At 41.0% G+C, this 17,940-nt stretch overlaps 1 protein-coding gene across 1 annotated transcript; it reads right to left on the minus strand.

The window, feature by feature from the left end:
• Positions 1-3,866: 3,866 nt before the first annotated feature.
• Positions 3,867-17,820, minus strand: Prpf38a (pre-mRNA processing factor 38A). The gene is made up of 10 exons (XM_036179092.1): positions 17,505-17,820; positions 16,771-16,930; positions 14,961-15,082; positions 13,344-13,429; positions 11,154-11,264; positions 7,233-7,345; positions 6,614-6,640; positions 6,424-6,521; positions 5,968-6,016; positions 3,867-4,298 (listed from the first exon to the last, which is right to left on the minus strand). The coding sequence occupies exons 1-10, from the start codon at positions 17,632-17,634 to the stop codon at positions 4,256-4,258; spliced, it is 939 nt and encodes a 312-aa protein (XP_036034985.1). The 5' UTR covers positions 17,635-17,820; the 3' UTR covers positions 3,867-4,255.
• Positions 17,821-17,940: the final 120 nt, after the last annotated feature.

The following is a 17,940-nucleotide window of genomic DNA, read 5'->3' on the forward strand; positions in this document are numbered from 1 at the left end:
GCATGTCATTAACCCCGTTTCACTGCTGTGACTGTTCCGTCCACCAATTCTGAACAGATGTGCCCTTCCTTCAGTTTGCAAAACTCAGTTCTAACCTGAGGAATAGAATATAATTTGCACAACAGCTCAGTTTTGTTTGAAAAAGCAGTTAATAGTACAAGAAATGAGCAGTCATAGAGAACACATACACACTCTTAAAATCGTAATTATTTTTAGATACCATTTGCGTGCCATTTGATGTGGAGGTGATTTTACCAATACCCATTAAGATTATTGAAAATCAGCCAGAAGGTGGTGGGTGGTATACACCTTTGGTCCCAGCACTTGGGAGGCAGAGGCAGGGAGTGTTAGTGGATTCGAGGTCAGCCTGGTCTACAAAGTGAGTTCCAGGACAGTCAGGACTACACAGAGAAACCCTGTCTTGAAAAAGAAAAACAAAAAAATTAAAAATCACACTAATATAGCTGCATGTGGTGGCAAACACCTTTAAACCCAGTACTTGGGAGGCAGAGATAGCAGATCTGTTTCACAGCTAGCCTGGTCTATGCATCCAGTCCCAAGCTAGCCAAGGCTATCAGTGAGGCCCTGTCTCAAGACACTTTGAAGTGTGTGATTTGTCCAGTCCTCTTCCTGCACACAATTTTGCTATCTGTAAGTTTTCTCCTGTAAGTAAGATACATGCTCTTTATGCTCTGTTTGTAGATTTACTTTGGTGGGGTAAATGGGATTGAGAAAAGGATGAAAAGTTCTTAAAATTTTTAATTATGCCTATATGTTGGGAGCACAGATGCCCTGAGTCTAAGAGGGTGTTCAATCTCCTGAAGCTAGAGTTCCAGGTGATTGTGAGCCACTTGAAGTAGATGCTAGGAACTAAACTCAAGAGACTCCAACAGCAGTGCTCACTCTTCACTGAGTGAGCCACCTCTCCAGGCCCAAAGATAAAAGTTCAGTTTCTACCTGATTGCCTTCCATAAAAATGGTTCCCAGATAAAATTTTACAAACTTCCAACTCACTTTTCCTTGTAAACGATACTGTGATGCCTTTACTGAAAGAAAGGGTGTTGAAGTTTAGGGTTTGCAAGCTGGCGAAGCAGCCAACTGCTTGCCTTTCCTGATGAAGAAGACAGGCTGTCACTGTTTTATTTCATGTATTACTTGTGTGTGCACACAAAATAAATAAAATGTGAAACAGTACAATCTACCAATTAAGAATTCTGTTATTAACTGGTGAACTTCAATCATCCCAGCAAATTATCATACATGTATATGTACAAGACTTTAGAAAAGTGTGCTTATGTGCTATATTAACAACTACAGCAAATTGGGAACCGATGCCTGTGTCCTGGGCTCATGAGGCACTTAGTTATATATAGGAAATTGATTTCACTAGACTTAGAAGAAGACTAGGAAATTGAAACAGCAATTGTTTTCCATACAAGAAAGCCTAATTTCAAGATTACTCACAAAGCTAAGAAGAGTTACATAAAGCACTTAAGAGGCAATTTTCATTGTCCTGGCTTCATGTTTCTCTTAGAAGTCAGTATGCTTAATATAAAAAGAAATGAACAAAACCTGTTCTCTTTTCATTTTTATTATTGTTTATGTGGATGCATGATGCATGTGAAGATCCAAGGAGTGGTGTGACTTCTCTTTCCTTCATATAGTACCCAGGGATCAAATTCAGGTCATTAGGCTTTGCACCATTTTCTGATCTTTGTTTAAAACTCCTATTAAACTACTGAAGAGTAACACAGAGGTTAATGAGGTTACATTGGGTTGTTCTATTACAAGTCTGCCACTTCTTTTCTCTCTGAAAACACATCTTCCTTAATTTCTTAATGTTAAGGTCATTGTGTTCTTTGTAAGCTTTTAAAGAACTGGATTTCAATTTGTGGAAAGTGAAATCCATTTAGTGCTTTAAAAATGTTAACTATAGGAACCGGAACAGTGGCTCTGTGTTTAAAAGCATTTGGTGTTCAGTCATGAGTTTGGACCCCAGCACTCACATCAGGTTACTCACAAATGTCTGTAACTGCCAGATTTAAGAATCCAACGCCTTTTTCTGGCCCGTCAGTACCTACACATACACTTGCATCTACACTAAGAGACATGCATATACACACAAATCTTTCTTTAAAAATCTTAATAAAACTAATATGAATGCATTTTTCATAACTTGTTTTGTTTAGTTTTCTGAGACAGGATTTTTCTGTGTAGCTCTGCCTGTCTCAGAACTGATTCTGTAGACCAGTCTGGTCTAGAATTTAAGAGATCCACCTGCCTCTGCTTCCTGATTTCTAGGATTAAAGGCGTGTGCTACCACCGCATGGCCTGCATAATTTTTTCTTAAAACCTGTTTCAGTACGAAGAATATATGAATGTGTACAATTGAGTTGTAAAACATATTTCTAAGACTATGTTGTAACCTAAAAGTTTTAAAGCTACCATTCAAAGGCCTCATGTAATAACAGATGAAACAGAAGACAGAAATCTTTCCTTAAAAACATCATCTCTGTAATTCTGTGGTTTGTCAAAATGGTCTCTAATATTTAACAATGTCCTACTCACCCTTATCTCCTTTGTTCTAATTAAGTAGTAGGGATATTATGCTTCTTGCTGCCCATTGATCCAGATTCCACCATATCTAATATATACTTTAAAATTTGGAAAGGTTTCTCTTAAAATATTGTTGGGGGCTTTTTGTTGTAGGTTTATTGTTACTTAAATCTACCTTAATATTAAATTGTTTTTTAACTGATGGTACTTGGTTGGCCCATGGATCAAGTAGCCAGAGGCATCTCTTTCCACCTAAATCACCTCAGTAAGAAACAACTTTTAGGGATCTGTAACAAACCTGAGTGGAAATGATTGTATTTAATTTCAAATGCCAAAATATATAGTTGTATCCATCAGCTATAATAGGTCATAAGACTTCATTAGTTTAAGTATCATGGTTAGGGGGATCATTAACAAATATGAAAGTGCAAATTGATAAAACCTGCTTTAATATTGCTACAACAGTCCCCCAGGCAACAGCAAACAATGTTTATTCTAGGACCAGACACTATTTCCTGAGAAGCTGGTTCCTATAAGGAAGCTGGTCTTTACAATTCTTCTTAGGATTAGAGTTACAAGAAGTCAATCATTTTACCCCCTTAAAGGAGGAAAGGTAAGTGCAGGAGATTGTAATACTCTCTAGTGTCAGTGCCTTTGGACTTAGTAAAGCTTTTACATCCTCAGACCCTTGGCTATCCTTGACTTACTGATTCTTCTACCTTTGTGAACGGTCATTCCAATATTTACTAGGTGACCTGTATTACTAGTCCCAAATGTTGGCATTGCCTGTGGTGCTTCTGTTTGACCTTAAATCTATTCATACTCCCTTGGCATCTAAACATCTTTGACAATTCTCAGTTCTGCCCTAGATCACTATGCTGAGCCCTCAGGTGTCTTAAACTTGCTCAAGTGAATGTGTCATTTTCATTACCACAGTCCTCTCACTGCCATCCCCTCTAAAAAGCAATCTCCAATGTTATCGAGCAACTTCGGTCAAAACTACAAACAGTATTCTGCTTCAGCCTGTGTTGAGATTACAGGTGTGAACCTCCATACCTGGCTTGTATAAAGGATGTTAAGTGCAATCATGTTGCATTGTTTAATGAAACTGAATTAAAGAAATCCAGAAAAACCTTTACATTCGAACGTATTTTGTTCTTACAAAACTACTAATTGTAACTTTGCATGTTTATTGTACTCCTGCCGTCTGTAGTTAATGAGAAGTTAGGAATTACTATGCTTTACGAGCTGGGTCGCAGCAGCATCAACCACAGAACTCTCAGGTTTTCAGAGAAAGCAGAAACTAAAGCCAAATGGTAACTGTGTCCGGTTTAATTACAAAGAAGAAAAGGGGTGAATCACCATGTGGCTACATCTCTTCGTTCTCATGAGTCTCCCCAACTCCCAGATCCTCTTGACCCTTTTTCAGTATGAATAACCATAGCTGGTTAGGTCAAAACCTGACCTTGATTTGGTCAAAAACACCCTTCAAAGATGTTGATTATAATTCAAAGAGATACAAAACTTAGCACCTCTGTAATATTAAAATAAAAACAAAACAAAAACCAACCAAACAACTTGATTTTTAAAAAACCCAAAATACTCATAGCTGCCTGAAGAGGAGATCTTGATCCTTTGACTAAACATATTCTTCTCATATCCACAGGAGGTCATCTGGACAAAAGTCAAAATGAATCCATTACTCATTCCCTCTCCGGCTCTTCTTGTGGCTTTTCTTAGACCTGGAATGGGATATAAATCATTAAATTGAGGAGCAAATAAGGAAGACAGTCATAGTATGCTGACACTGATGTATAAAGATGACGTAAACATTACATGCACTCTGTATGTTTTATTGACAGTCTCCCACTTCTGCCACCCAGGGCTGGGATTACAGGTGTGCATCACCATACCCAGCACAGTTTGTGTGTGTGTGTGTGTGTGTGTGTGTGTGTGTGTGTGTGTGTGTGCATGCCTGTATACATGTGCACATGCACTTGAGTGTATATGCTTGTAAAGCCTGGGAATTGTGACCCTTGAGTCTTGAGTGCTCTTTTGAGGCAGGATGTGCTGGTTTTTATTGTCAACTTGACACAACCCAGTGACCTAGGAAAAAGGAATCTCAATTGAAGATTTGTCTACATCAGACTGGCTTTTCACCATGTCGGTGAGAGACTGTCATGTAGGAGGACCCAGCCTACTGAGTGCAGCACCATCACAAGGTAGTTGGGTCTAGGCTCTGTAAAACTAACCAGAGTGAGGAAGCAGTTTTCCTGCATGGTTCTTACTTGAGTGCCTACCCCGACTTCCCTCAATCACAGACTGTTACCTGGAAGTATAATCTGAAATAAACCTGTTGCTTTGGGTCATCTGTTTATCTCAGTAACAGAAAGTACATGGATCTCTCAACTGAAACTAGAACTCGAAATGAAGCTAGTCTTCTTGTCTTGAGGATCCTATCCAGAGTGCTGTGATTCAAGGCAGTAAATCACATGCCTGGCTTTTTAAGTTGTTTCTTCCTTCAAGCTATTGAGATACTATCAGGTTTTTTGTTTTTGTTTCTGTTTGTTTTTTTATGGTTCTGAACAGCACTCTGAACCAAGCATTATTATCTAGAATTTGCAATAAACAACTACTTCATAGGGTAAGAATATACCTATGGGTATATTCTAAGGTACATGGCCCACAGGGTTCTAATGAAGATCAATTAAAAATGACTTGTCCAAGGACTTGGGCTAGAGAGACAGCTCAGTGGTTAAGAGTAGGCACTGTTATATAGGATATAAGTTCAGTTCTCAGCACCCACATTGGGTGGCTCACAACTGCAGTTCCTGGGATTCCATACCTTTGGCCTCCACTGGCATCTGCAAAGTGCATGCAGATAAACACATACACACAATTAAAAATAAAAGCCCAGAACCACTGAGACTGTATCTCCCCCACTGTTAAAGGCTTTAATTCTAAAAAGGAAAAGAAGGTGCAAAAGAAATAAAATGCTAGGAATTCTTAATGCAAAAAAAAAAAAAAAAAATGCTTATTAGTCTTGTAATGAACTATCAGTACCCACATCAGAACAAAATTTCCCATTTTGTTATATTTGAAACTTTAACTTGATTAAAGACTTAAATGTGTATAACGTGCATGTGCACATTTGGAAGCCAGAGGTAAACATCAAGTGTCTTCCTAACTCACTCTCCCCACTTTTTCTTTTGGAGATAAGGTCTCTCACTGAATTTGAAGTGGCTGATTGGCTCATCGGGTCTTCCAGCACTAAGATTTCAGGTGGACCTGACTTTTAGCATAGATTCTGTGGGTTGAATTCCAGTCCTCATGCTTGCATGAGAAGCACTGTACCTAATGAGCCACTTTCCCAGCCCAGTATTAAATTCTTAAAATAGGTTTAACCCATACCTTTCAGGAGACTTTGAGTGACTCCTATGTCTGTGACTACGGTGGTGACCTAGGGAAGAAAAGGTCATTGGATGAGTTTCTGGTCTCCCACCTGCAGGCTATCATTCATATATGACATTTTTGGCCTATTTTGAGGGCACCACTTCCTATCACGACCCTCTGGTTGGTTGGTAGTTGTGGCAGGGAATGCAGCATTAAAATCGCATGTCTAGAATATTTCAGCTAACTTCATGAAAACAGGCTATGACCAATATCATATGGGGCATTATTTCTGCAATTTGGATAAAAATGCAATCCCATCACCAGAGTACAATGAGTAGTCTCACTTTTGAATTCCATGTCCATTTCCTTTCCTGATAGGTAGTAGTGCAGTTAGGTGTTTTGTGTTGCAGGAGTCTTAATGCTCCTTTTAGATTTCTTTACTAAGACAAGCAGGAAAGAGCCCAAATACTATACCTGGGGATTTAGAGCGGGACCTGTGTCGTCTGTCTCGGGACCTGCTTCGATGGCGTCGTGGACTCTTGCTCCTATGCCTTTCACGGCGGGGCGAAGGGCTATGGAGAAAACAGCTCACTCAGCACATTTTGCAATAAACACCACCACTTCCCCTTTCAAACCCTCTTGTCAGAAATGACTCAGGACCCACCTTCTTCTTTTGGGGGATCTACTTCGCCTGTGGCAAGAGGAAGAGCAGATTAGTGCACTGGGTATTGTGAATTGCAAAAATGAATAAGTAAATATGTAAATAAAGGTCACACCCCCTTTTTTTAAGAGGGGAGGAGTGCTGGGGACTGAACACAGTGCCTCCTGATTCTTATCTGTATCTCTGTCTTAATATAGTACACTTCTAACACTCTGGCCATGCATCTTACTTTGACCAGTGGGATAATGGCAAATATGCAGATACAAGAAAAACACTTGCAGGAAGGGCCTGTTGTCTCTTCAATTCTGTCACCTCCTTCAACATAACCAACTCAAGCTGCTGGAGGATGGGAAATACAGACACTGCTCTAGCCATCTTTATTAAGGTTACTCTCTACTGTCTGGGAAATGCATAATCACAACAGGTGAGCAAACAACTGTATCCATGCCCAGCTTTATTCACTGAAGACAAACTAAGGAAATTAAAGGAACGGGTTTCATTTTTCTGCCAATGAGGTTTTATGGGTGATGGTTCAGTAATAATAGGGGAACAGATCTACTGGCAAACATTACAGGCTAATACTATTCTTCCTCCCCTGAAAGGCTGTAGTGGTCCAGCCTACCTCCTGGGAGACCGACTCCTACTCCTCCTGTAGCGCAGTGCAGGAGAACGGCGTGGCTTGTCCAAGTCTCGGTAGCTTCTTCGTCGATGGTCAGGTGACGGTACTCTTTCCAGCTTGAAACAAGATAGATGAATACTGGCTTTTACTAAAGGCAGCCATGCAAGAACATAGATATTGTTCCCTCCCAATATACATCTTTTAAGTCACTTTATAACAGTGATTTGACTACATAGCAGGGTAGCCCTGTGACAAAGAATTTCCAGTACCAGCAGCCAGTGACTGTGAGTACTAAGAAAAATAATGCAGTTATGTGGCACACACTTTTAATCCCAGCACTTAGGAGGCAGATCTACAAAACAAGCCTGGTCTATAAAACAAGTTCTAGGACAGTCAGGGCTACACAGAGAAACCTTGTCTCCAAAACAGGGGGAAAAAATGCTTATTTCCTTAGGCTGGACTTCCAGTGTGAAAGAAAGAAATAGATTTAAGATCAGTAATGTTAAATGCAAAGTCACGGTGGATTCTAATCTTTAAAATAATTTCCTCTAGCTCTAACAAAAGTGTAGCAGCAGGAGCCAGGCTTGGTGGCTTTAATATCAGCATTAGGAAGCCTGAGGCAGGTAAATCTCCATGAGTCTGAGGGCATTCTGTATAGTAGACCTTGTTTAGGGAAGAAGAGATAAAGACAAAAGTGTAGCAACACGCAGATTGTTACATACTTCTTGGACAGATGTGTACTTTCATGTTTGGAGTACACAAGAGGCTACATGTGTGTAGAAGCTAGAATATACCACCATCATATAAGAAACTATCAAAGCTGTGAAGGTATCAAGAAATCTCAGAAGTGGTTGGATGTCTCTGTTGGCTAAAGGTTTAAGTATCTACATGGATTAACACACCAAATTTGCTTAAACTGCTGCACCATCTCCAGCTTCTGTATGTTTTTAATTCTCTGAGGTCACATCAACAAACTGCCAGTCTGGACTGCCACCTGCTAAGACACCAATTACTGCTTTTGGTACAAAGTTGCATAGGTCAGAGTATACTTTTTTTTCCTTCTTACAAACCCTATTAACTTTAGTATGTGCTGTTTTAGGACATGAAGTTTTCCCTACATCACACATATGGTTGTGAACACATATATATTACAGTAGATATATCTGTATGCCTCTTAGTATTTTTTATTTTACTGAAAGCTTACTTTAGATTATTTCAGAGAGGGCAAATAAACTATTTAATTTGAGAAAGGGCTTACTGTGCTCTCAATAGCATATTATATATGAGTTCTGGGATTGTGCCTAATTTCTTTTGTTGTTTTAGTTTTCTTCGACAGGGTCTTGCTAAAGGTGGTCTGCAGCCTCCTATGTAGCCCAGGCTAGATTTCAAACTCTTAGTCTGTCTTTATCTCCTAGTGCTGGGATTACAGACCTGCCTGTATAACCATACCCAGGTCTTAATGTCTATTTTTTAGAAATTGTTCCTATAGTATGGCTATTGCTCCTATATTTTCTTTTAAATATTTATTTATTTATTATGTATACAGTGTTCTGCCTGCATGTATGCCTGTAGGCCAGAAGAGGGTGCCAAATCTCATTACAGATGGCTGTGAGCCATGATGTGGTTGCTGGGAATTGAACTCAGGACCTGTGGAAGAGCAGTCAGTCCTCTTAACCACTGAGCCATTTCTCCAGCCCCAAAGCTCCTATATTTTCTAAACTGCAAATGAAAATCATGAATTTTCGTGTGTGTGTGTGTGTGTGTGTGTGTGTGTGTGTGTGTGTGTGTGTGTGTAGTACTAAGAATTGAACCTAGGGGCCAGGCTGGTCTGTATAGTAAAGCTCTGCACCCCACCACAAAAAAAAGAAAGAAAGAAAGAAAAGAAAAAATGGAAAACAAAGGCTTTTATTATAGCAACGAATAAACCAAAGGAATTTAGGGGTAAATTAAAAGGAGTAAACCTAGAAGGACTGAATGTAGGTAAATTGTACACGTTTACATATAAAACTTCTTTAAAACCTTTAAAGGTCTAGATACTATGTTTATGGATATAGATGCCATTTTCATCTCTGTTTCCCATGATTCTGTTACAAATTCAATGTATTTTTTTAGGATTTAAAAATACTGTTATTACGTTGGATGTGCATGTGTGAGTGCACAGACATACTTGCATGTATGGACGCTCTGGGAGACTAGGGTGTTAGATTCTCCTGGAGCTGGCGTTCAGAGCTTTGTGAGCCGTGTCACATGGGTGCTGTAACCCAGCCAGTACTCTTTACCAGATGAACTCTCTCTTCAGCCCCCAATGTAACCCTGCTCATAATCTCAGTAGATTCTATCATGTCCATCAAGATGGACTTGACGCTGAAGAGATGGCTCAGTGGTTTAGAGTTTAGAGTACGTGTTGCTCTTGCAGAGGACCTGGGTTCAGATTCCAGCTCCACCAGGTGGCCTACAATAACCTGTGACTTCAGTCCCAGGGGTATCTAACACCTGGTCTCCGAGGGCCCTTGCATTCCTGTGCAGACACACACACACAGAACTATAAACAAGCCGGGGAGAGAAACCAAGAGTGAGCAAAGGCAGCAAAGCTGCTCTTGACGAAGAGTGGAGGAGGCATTTGCTGTCCTAAGAATCAAGACTTCCGGTGAAGTTACACAGTTGGGGCAATGTCCCAACCGCGCACCCCTGTCAGCAGAAGAAAGATCATAGATGGGACGACACTTACAGCTTGGAATTGTGACACAGATGGCAATGCAGGTAAACAGGAGAAGAGAGAAGACCCAAAAAATAAAATTGCACAAGGGACAGGAACAGATAATTCCACGTGGAGGAAAAATAGATTACTATTTCACCAATATAAAACTTAAGTTGACGTTAACTTCTTAGTTCTGGGCACAGGGTCTCACTGTGCAACTCTGGCTAGTCTCAAACTCACAGGGCTTTATCTGTTTCTGCCTCTTTGGAGAGCTAGAATGAAAGGTGTATGCCACCCTCCCCAGAAAGGCTACCATTTCTCGTATCTCCTTCTGGCCCTTTCTATGCATGTTTCCTAGAATTTAATTACAAATGCTTTAGAGCTATTTTACATAAGCACTTCTGCATTATCATTTTTAACGGCTGCTCGATAATCATGTCAATAATCTACCTCACTTCCTCAGACATTGACACCTGGGGAGCGTGTCTGTTTTCAAGCTTTTCAGCACTGTAATTATTAGTTCTGACAAAACATGACTATGCAGCAGTTACCTTCCCTCCTTAGAGTATGGTCAAGCATGACAAATGTTTTATCCAAGTTTTAAATAGCTACCACTCATTAACCAACTATGTGGAAATATACTAAGACCTTCATGAACACAACAATCTTCAGAGAAAAGTAATGTTAACCTGAGACTGTGGATTCAAACCCTCACACAAAGGGAGAAAAATCAGGACTATTAAAATCACACTACTGCTATGATGGAGCTGAGGCATTCAAGCCAAGGAGTATTTGACTCTAACAGTCATTTTAATTAGAATATAAGCTCTTCTTTATTAAGCTAGCATCCCTGAGGCAGATCTGAAATGTCTATCTAGCCTGATCCACATAATAGGAGCTTCCTTGTCCAAAAGGACCCCAAAAGTAATTCATTAATTCACAAAGGATTTAAAGAGACTGGGTGGTGGTGGCGGCGGCGGCGCACGCCTTTCATCCCAGCACTTGGGAGACAGAAGCAGGTGGATCTCTGTGAGTTTGAGGCCAGCCTGGTCCACAGAGTGAGTTCCAGGACAGTCAGGGCTACATATAGAAACCTTGTCTGGAAAAAACAAAACAAAACAAAACAAAAGTAAAAAGAAAAGATCATCATTAATTTAAAAACAAAAACTTGAAAAATCAGGGCTATTTCCTTCCTTCCTAGCTCTTAAAGCTTTCATGTGCCTTACCTTCTCATCTTCCTCTTCCTCCTCTTCACTGGACTCCACGTCATCCATGTCCTCTTCTAGAGCACTGACTCGGGGCTCCAGCTGTTCAGCCTCCTCCAGCACATAGCGTTTCTACAGAGAACACAGGAAAGGTTGTCATTGCTATTCCTCCTGGTCCTGATCCTAACACTGAAAAGCCGTGGAGCAGTAGGTCCCTATACTATTACTACACTTCAAGACCTTCCTAAGAAGTTAGTATACCTGGAATATGTACCTACCTCTTTTAGGTTCCACTACAAACATAGGCAGAATGCTAAACAGAACAAGTTCATTTTCAATAGGTTCTGAGTAGTCAAAAATGTTAACCGCAGAGCTGGAGAGAAGATTCAGCAATTAAGAACTCTTGATACACTTGGAGAGGACCTGAGTTCTGTCCCCAATATCCACATGGTGGCTCACCAGTTCCAGAGGATCCAATGACCTCTTCTGGCATTCTCTGGTAGAAGGTGAGAACTGATTACTTGCCTTGGCATGCACATGCGTGCACACACACACTCCATTAATAATGATAGTAAAATAATAAAATTAAAAAGCAAATATTTTAATTTTATTAAGACAAATAGGTTAATTTGTGATACATGTGATGAATGTGCATATGTGCCCACGCTTATTCATGGAAGGCCAACCAGGACCTTGGTGTCTTCTGTTCCCCCGATCCTACTGCATGGAGACAGTCTTTCCCTCAACTGGAAGCCTGTCATTTTGGCATTGCTATTTGGCTAGCAGGTTCTAAGGATCTGTCTGTCTCTGTCTGCTAAGCTTGGGTTACAGGCACTTAGCAGCCATGCTTTGTACATGGGTGGTGAGGATTTGAACTCAGGTCCTCATGCTTACAGAACAAGCACCCTTACCCACTGAGCCACTTCCCCAGCATCAGGTGGTTTTGTTTTTGTTTTTTGTTTCACTGTTGTTTGTTTGTTTGTTTTGAGACAGGGTCTCACTATGAAGGCTTTGTTGTCCTAGAACTAGACCATGATGGCCTCAGATTCAGACTGCGACCAAGTTCTGGGGTGAAAGGCTTGTGCCACAATCTCCTTTCAGTGGAGGCTTTTATCTCTCAATAGTTAAAAATCTTACCCGTGAGTGTGAGCACGCGTATAAATACACACTTGAAATTTCCACTCAAATCAAGACAGTAAATCTCTTCCCTGCCTTTAAGTTGTCCTGCAGGTCCACTTTGAGATGTAAGGGAAGAGCTAGTGGAGACAGTCACAAGTGTTACGATTCATCTGGCTTCTTTTCCTCTAGTCACACACTGAGCAGAATGATTTCATGATCCTTCCTTCCTTGTCTCACTATGTAACCCCGACTAGGCTCGAAATTGTAACGTAGAATCGGCTGGCCTTAAACTCATAGAAAACTGCCTGTCTCTGCCCCTAAATCCTGGGACTAAGATGGTAAAAGCATGCATCACCATACCTGGCACAATTTCCTTTGAACTAAGCCTCCCCTCTCCCTTTCTTCTTTTCAACAGGAATTTTCCACTTTCTAGATAGGGTTCTATAATCATACAGAAACTTAGGTTAAATCCTTATCCAGTCAACTCTACCACAGCACATTCCATTTCTCTTTAGGTTATCAACCATATCTTTCTTCTCTTTATATTTTGTAACAGTGTTTTAACCAGGCACAGTGGTACAAGCTTCTAATCCCAGCACCTGAAGAGAGGCAAGAGGGTAGCCGGGTTTATAGGGTCATTTTCAGGCCAGTGACTGCTCTATGGTCAAGAGCATCAAAAAACACAACAAAACAAAAACCAAAACACCACCAAGCACCCCACAACCTTGAAGGGTGCTTTGTGGATAATCATCACTTGGGATGTGAGGCAGGATGATAAACAAGAAGTTTAAGGGATTGAGTGCTCACTTTCTCATTCTAAGCTCTTTTTTTCTGTTCCATAGCCTAGCCCGCCATTAAAAAACAGCAGCTACGATACCTGTGAGAATGCATCCTGAAGAAACCTTTTCTCTCACTTCCCTTCCAAAGCCCTACCCTTGAAATATTACCTGCTTCTATCTCATTCCCTGTCACGTAGAAAGTTTGACATAAGGACTTTCTGAGACAATCCTTAAGACTTCAGTGTTTCAATATGTACTTGTGTTTGTGCGGGAGGTGAAAGGTTGACTCTGATAATAGACCCTTGTCTCATACCTGTAGCCGGGGCAAAATGATATCACAGACTCTCTCACTGTGCAGAAGTTCATCAATGAATTCATCTACGTGCATCAGTTCAAACTCTGGAAGAGAAAAAGATTACTTCAAGAAACCTGGAAATGATAGACTTCGTTAACCAAAAGGTCAAAGAATTATGAAATTTTATATGAAGCTCCCTACATGCCACATCTCTGTATTTATTTATTTTGGAGATGGGGACTGAACCTGGGGCCTTGTCTTTGCTTAGCTGGCACTCTGCCACTAAGTTAAATCCCTAACCTCTTTAAAAATTTTTAATTACATTATTTATTTATTTATTGCATGTGCACATGCAAACAAGTGTGCATGCTCTTGACACAGTACATGTGCAGACATTAGAGGAAAACGGAATAGTTCTATCCCTCCATCATCTAGGTCCCAGGCTTAAGTCAGACTTGACAGGAAGTATCAGCCCAATCAAGCCTCTTCAGAAACAAGGGACTAAGAAATGAATGAGCCTGTTCCAAGGAACAAAATATGGGCTGTGGGCACAGTTCAGTGGTAGGGTGCTTGCCCTGTATGTATGAAGTTCCAGGTTTAATTTTTATCAACACCACAAAACAAAAAACAGGAGACAAAAACCCAGAAGTAAACACGAAGAGTCTTGAATTATGTAAGATAATACTGAGTAGATAACTCAAGATTATAAATTCTAATAGGGCACTTAATTGTAATTTCTCACATTAACCAATAATGTCCCTGAATATACTATTCTTTCTCTTTTAGGGGCCCGTGGTGAGGTAGCCCAGCAGGTAAATGCACTTGCCTACCAAGCCTGATGAAAGGTGACTCTCTCCAATTGAGAGGTTCTGGTTGTATTATCACAAAGCCTTCCTTAACATAAAAGGTGTATCACTGAGGACAAGGCCTGGAACTCAATGGCAGGACACTTCTCATATGCATGGTGCCCTAGATTCCGTTCTCTAATACTGCTCCTTCCTCCCCCTGCCAAAAAAAGACAGGCTTAGTAGTGCACACCTGTAATTCCCATATTGAGGAGGCAGAGGCCAGAGGATCAGAAGTCTGAAGTCCTCCTTAGCTACAAAGAGTTGAAGGTCAGCTTCAACATGTCACATGCACTTAAGACAAAACAAAACCAAAGTGTATATATAGAACGTATAGAGCTGTCTCCTTGGATATGCTTAGCACTTTCAGTAGAATCCCAAATGAATAACAGGTCCATTTAGTCTAAAAGTATAGCATGGAGTAGCCTGCAGGAAAAAAAAGTAAGGCTGTAGTATTTGGAAAATGACTTTGGGCAGGCTAAGTCAAGTTTTATAGAGAAATCATTTTGAAGCTTCTAGATCTTGTGGATGGAGCAGGTGTGGAAGATATAGCTCATATAAATCAGTTGTTTACCATAAAATGCAGCAAGTTAAGGGAGGCAGCCAAGTGCCAAAGGGGTTAAGGCCAACCAGAAGCTAATGCATCCAGTGAAGGAGATGGAAAATTTGGGTGAAGACAGTAATAATGCAGATGGAGAGGAACATTTCGTGTATGTGAAAATGAGTAGAGATGCAGGTAAAATACAACTGGCCGACGAATAACGGTCTAGAGACTTGGTATCGTACTCACCCCCGTTCCGGTTCTGGCTCTTGATTTTTCGATAGTCATTGTACAAAGGCTCCAAGTACTTGTAGCAATCAATAGCAGTCCCTGTCAGCCTCATGTAAAGTGCCCCCAACATCCGGACATACCTAACACAGAGGACATTGAAACAACAGGCCACCCTAAGAGTTCCTCAGTTTTATAGCTGGCTTTTCTCATGAAAAACGTATTTTGTTTTTTGTTTTGTTTTCCTTGTGATCAGATAAGAAAGCCATAATTTTGAAGGTACCACAGAACAGATGATGGCTAAAATATGAACTTCCTAATTGATTACTGGCTGTGGGAGCTTGGTACATGTTGCTCAACTTTCAGATATATCACCTATAAAATGTCACAGAATTAGTCTAAGATTCCAAAATGATAATAAATTTAACAACACAAGGCATTATATGCATTTTATAACAATGTTAGCACAAGTATACATAGCCACAAATGTAGGTTCTGGAAAAAGGTCAAAGTCACAAAGGTTAAAATTCTGATCTTGCCAGGTGGTGGTGGCGCACGCCTTTACTCCCAGCACTTGTGAGGCAGAGACAGGTAGATCTCTGTGAGTTCTAGGACAGCCTGGTTTAGAGTGAGTTCCAGGATAGCCAGGGATACATAGAGAGACCCTGTCTCGCAAAATAAAAATAAATACATAAATAAATGGAAATTTCTGATCTCATACATTATTAACTTTGATAGCAGGCATGGAATTAGTTTGAAGAAGCTAACAGAGAAGCTGCAACCTAATTTACGGCCTTGGTGCCATAAATAAATGCAAGGGAAACTGTTAGACAGTCAGGAGCACGTATTAAGTCCTTACAAATTTGGCAATTTTGCTAGTTCAGTTTTTGTAATATTCCTTCTTTTTCTTTATCTCATGTATCCAATTCCTTATTCAAATCTCCATTTGAAATCCAAGCTTCCTCATATGAGAAGAGCAGTGTAACAAAGAATATGCATTCTGACATGAGTCATAGCTGAGGCCCTGCACTCAGGAAGCAGAGGACAGAGAACTTCCATAAACATAAGGCCAGTCAGGACTACACGGTGCGGTACTATCTCAATTAAAAAAACAAACCAAACTCACAGAAAGAAAGCGTTCTTTGAAGCCAGCTTTGCCTCCCCAGTTCACAACGGGGGCCCCGCCCAGATGCCTGCGTTTGTTCTATTACCAGCTTGACCTCAGCCCCAGGCCTGCCACTTACTCGTCTGCCCTTAGGCAAACTCCTTACACTTGCTCTGTGTCTCAGTTTCTTCCCATGTACAACAGGCATTAATTTTTAAAGCAGTGGTATAACAACAAGATGAATCACTATATTGAAAGCCCTTAAAACACATCGTGGTACTTGGTCACTTATTATACCTACTCAGCTAGAGAATGAAAAATATGGAACAGCTGATTATGTTTACCATGCATTGGTAAGCTGAAAAAATTAAAGAAGACCACAGTCAATAGGTACCACAGTCTTGGTAAGATCTGTATGTTACTGTTAACAGAGCTAACCTGTTAACTAAAATCCTAGGTTGTATGACCCCTACATCTGGTGCCTACCAACGTATCATTTTGATGAGACAGTGTGTGTTTGTACATATATTTGTGTATATTTATTTAATGTGTGAAATACCCTTGAAGAAGCGGTGAGTTACCAAGACTGATAGACATGACCACAACAGCCAAAATACAAGTTCAAGGGCAAAAGCCTGTGAAAATGAGACACATAATATTCAGTCCTGCTAACAAAGCCTAATTTTGAACCACTAAAATTTTTTTACTAGTCAAAATTGCACTCACTTGAAATCTTCATTTTTTATGAACTCAACAATGATATCCTTCTCAGGTTGAATCTGAAGCATCTTCAAGGTTAAACACAGAAAGGGAGTTGGCTTTATGTTTCCACCGTAGACACCACCCACAAACCTTAACTCCATGGCTTTGTCGACTACAAGTTCAGCTGAAATAACCAAACACAAATAGTGACATCTTAGGCATAGCAAAGGTCTTAGCTTTTCTTGGTTAGTAGGTGAAACAGTTGAAGGCTGAGCTCCTAGATAATCAACAAGAATTTAGTATTAGGAGAACAGGAGCTTATTAACAATAGTAATAAAAATGACTGCCTAGAACTACCCCATTGATGAAAGAAATACCCCTTATCCCTGGCCCCATTAGTTTTCTGTAGTCCGCCAAAGAAGGGTGGGACTCGTGAGTCCTCAATCCTTCTACAACAAACCGTGGAGGGAAAAGTCCTGTCATGACCACCAGATGCTGGGCATTGCTGGCGCACGCCTTTAATCCCATCTCTCGGGAGGCAGAAGCAGGCGGACCTCTGAGTTCGAGCCCAGCCTGGAACGGCTCAAAGAACCAAAAGAAACCCTCAACACCAACGCAGACCCTGTCAGATTTGTCTGTGTTTCTATGAATGGCTGACATGTTCTATTCCAGTACCAGCACCCGAGGGTCTATCCTTCCTCACTGAATCACAAGAAACCAGCCGCAAGCCGAGACGCGGGTCGCGCGCAGTCACTCACCCGTAAGTCCAAAGCACTCTTCTTTCCAGTACTTTGATTCATAGATCCGCGTCCGAATGATCTTCTCCACCAGATACTGAGGGTTGGTACCGTGGATGCTGTGGGCATCCTTGACCGTACGGTTCGCCATCTTAGAACGCTTTCGATTCTATTTCCGTCGGCTTCTTCAATACGTCACATCCAGGTTTTAAGAAAGACGTCCCGAGGCCGGGGAAACCCTTCTCAGAGCTGAGAGCCACCAGCTGGGAACCGGAAATGGCGGCGCCGAACCCTTTCCCGGGACTACGCAAGACCGGCGTCCGAGATGGCGGAAGCACGTCAGGAGCCCTGGGTGGGCGTGGCGAGGGGGGTTGAGAACGCCAATCGGAACCAAGCTGTGGGCGGGGTCACGGCTGGTGGCGCGAAAAGTTTTTTCCTCTGACTTCCAGTCCTACTC

The sequence above is a fragment of the Onychomys torridus genome, chromosome 2 (assembly GCF_903995425.1).
Source record: "Onychomys torridus chromosome 2, mOncTor1.1, whole genome shotgun sequence".
Lineage (NCBI taxonomy): Eukaryota > Metazoa > Chordata > Mammalia > Rodentia > Cricetidae > Onychomys > Onychomys torridus.

Bases quoted from the DNA above. Each gene is read 5' to 3' on its own strand.
- Prpf38a (XM_036179092.1), bottom strand. From the start codon at position 17,634: ATGGCGAACCGTACGGTCAAGGATGCCCACAGCATCCACGGTACCAAC. The intron at 13,430-14,960 runs GTGAGTACGATA...TTTCTCTTCCAG, and splicing joins GAGCCAGAACCGGAACGGGG to AGTTTGAACTGATGCACGTA. The intron at 6,522-6,613 runs GTGGGTCCTGAG...TTTTCTCCATAG, and splicing joins AGATCCCCCAAAAGAAGAAG to CCCTTCGCCCCGCCGTGAAA.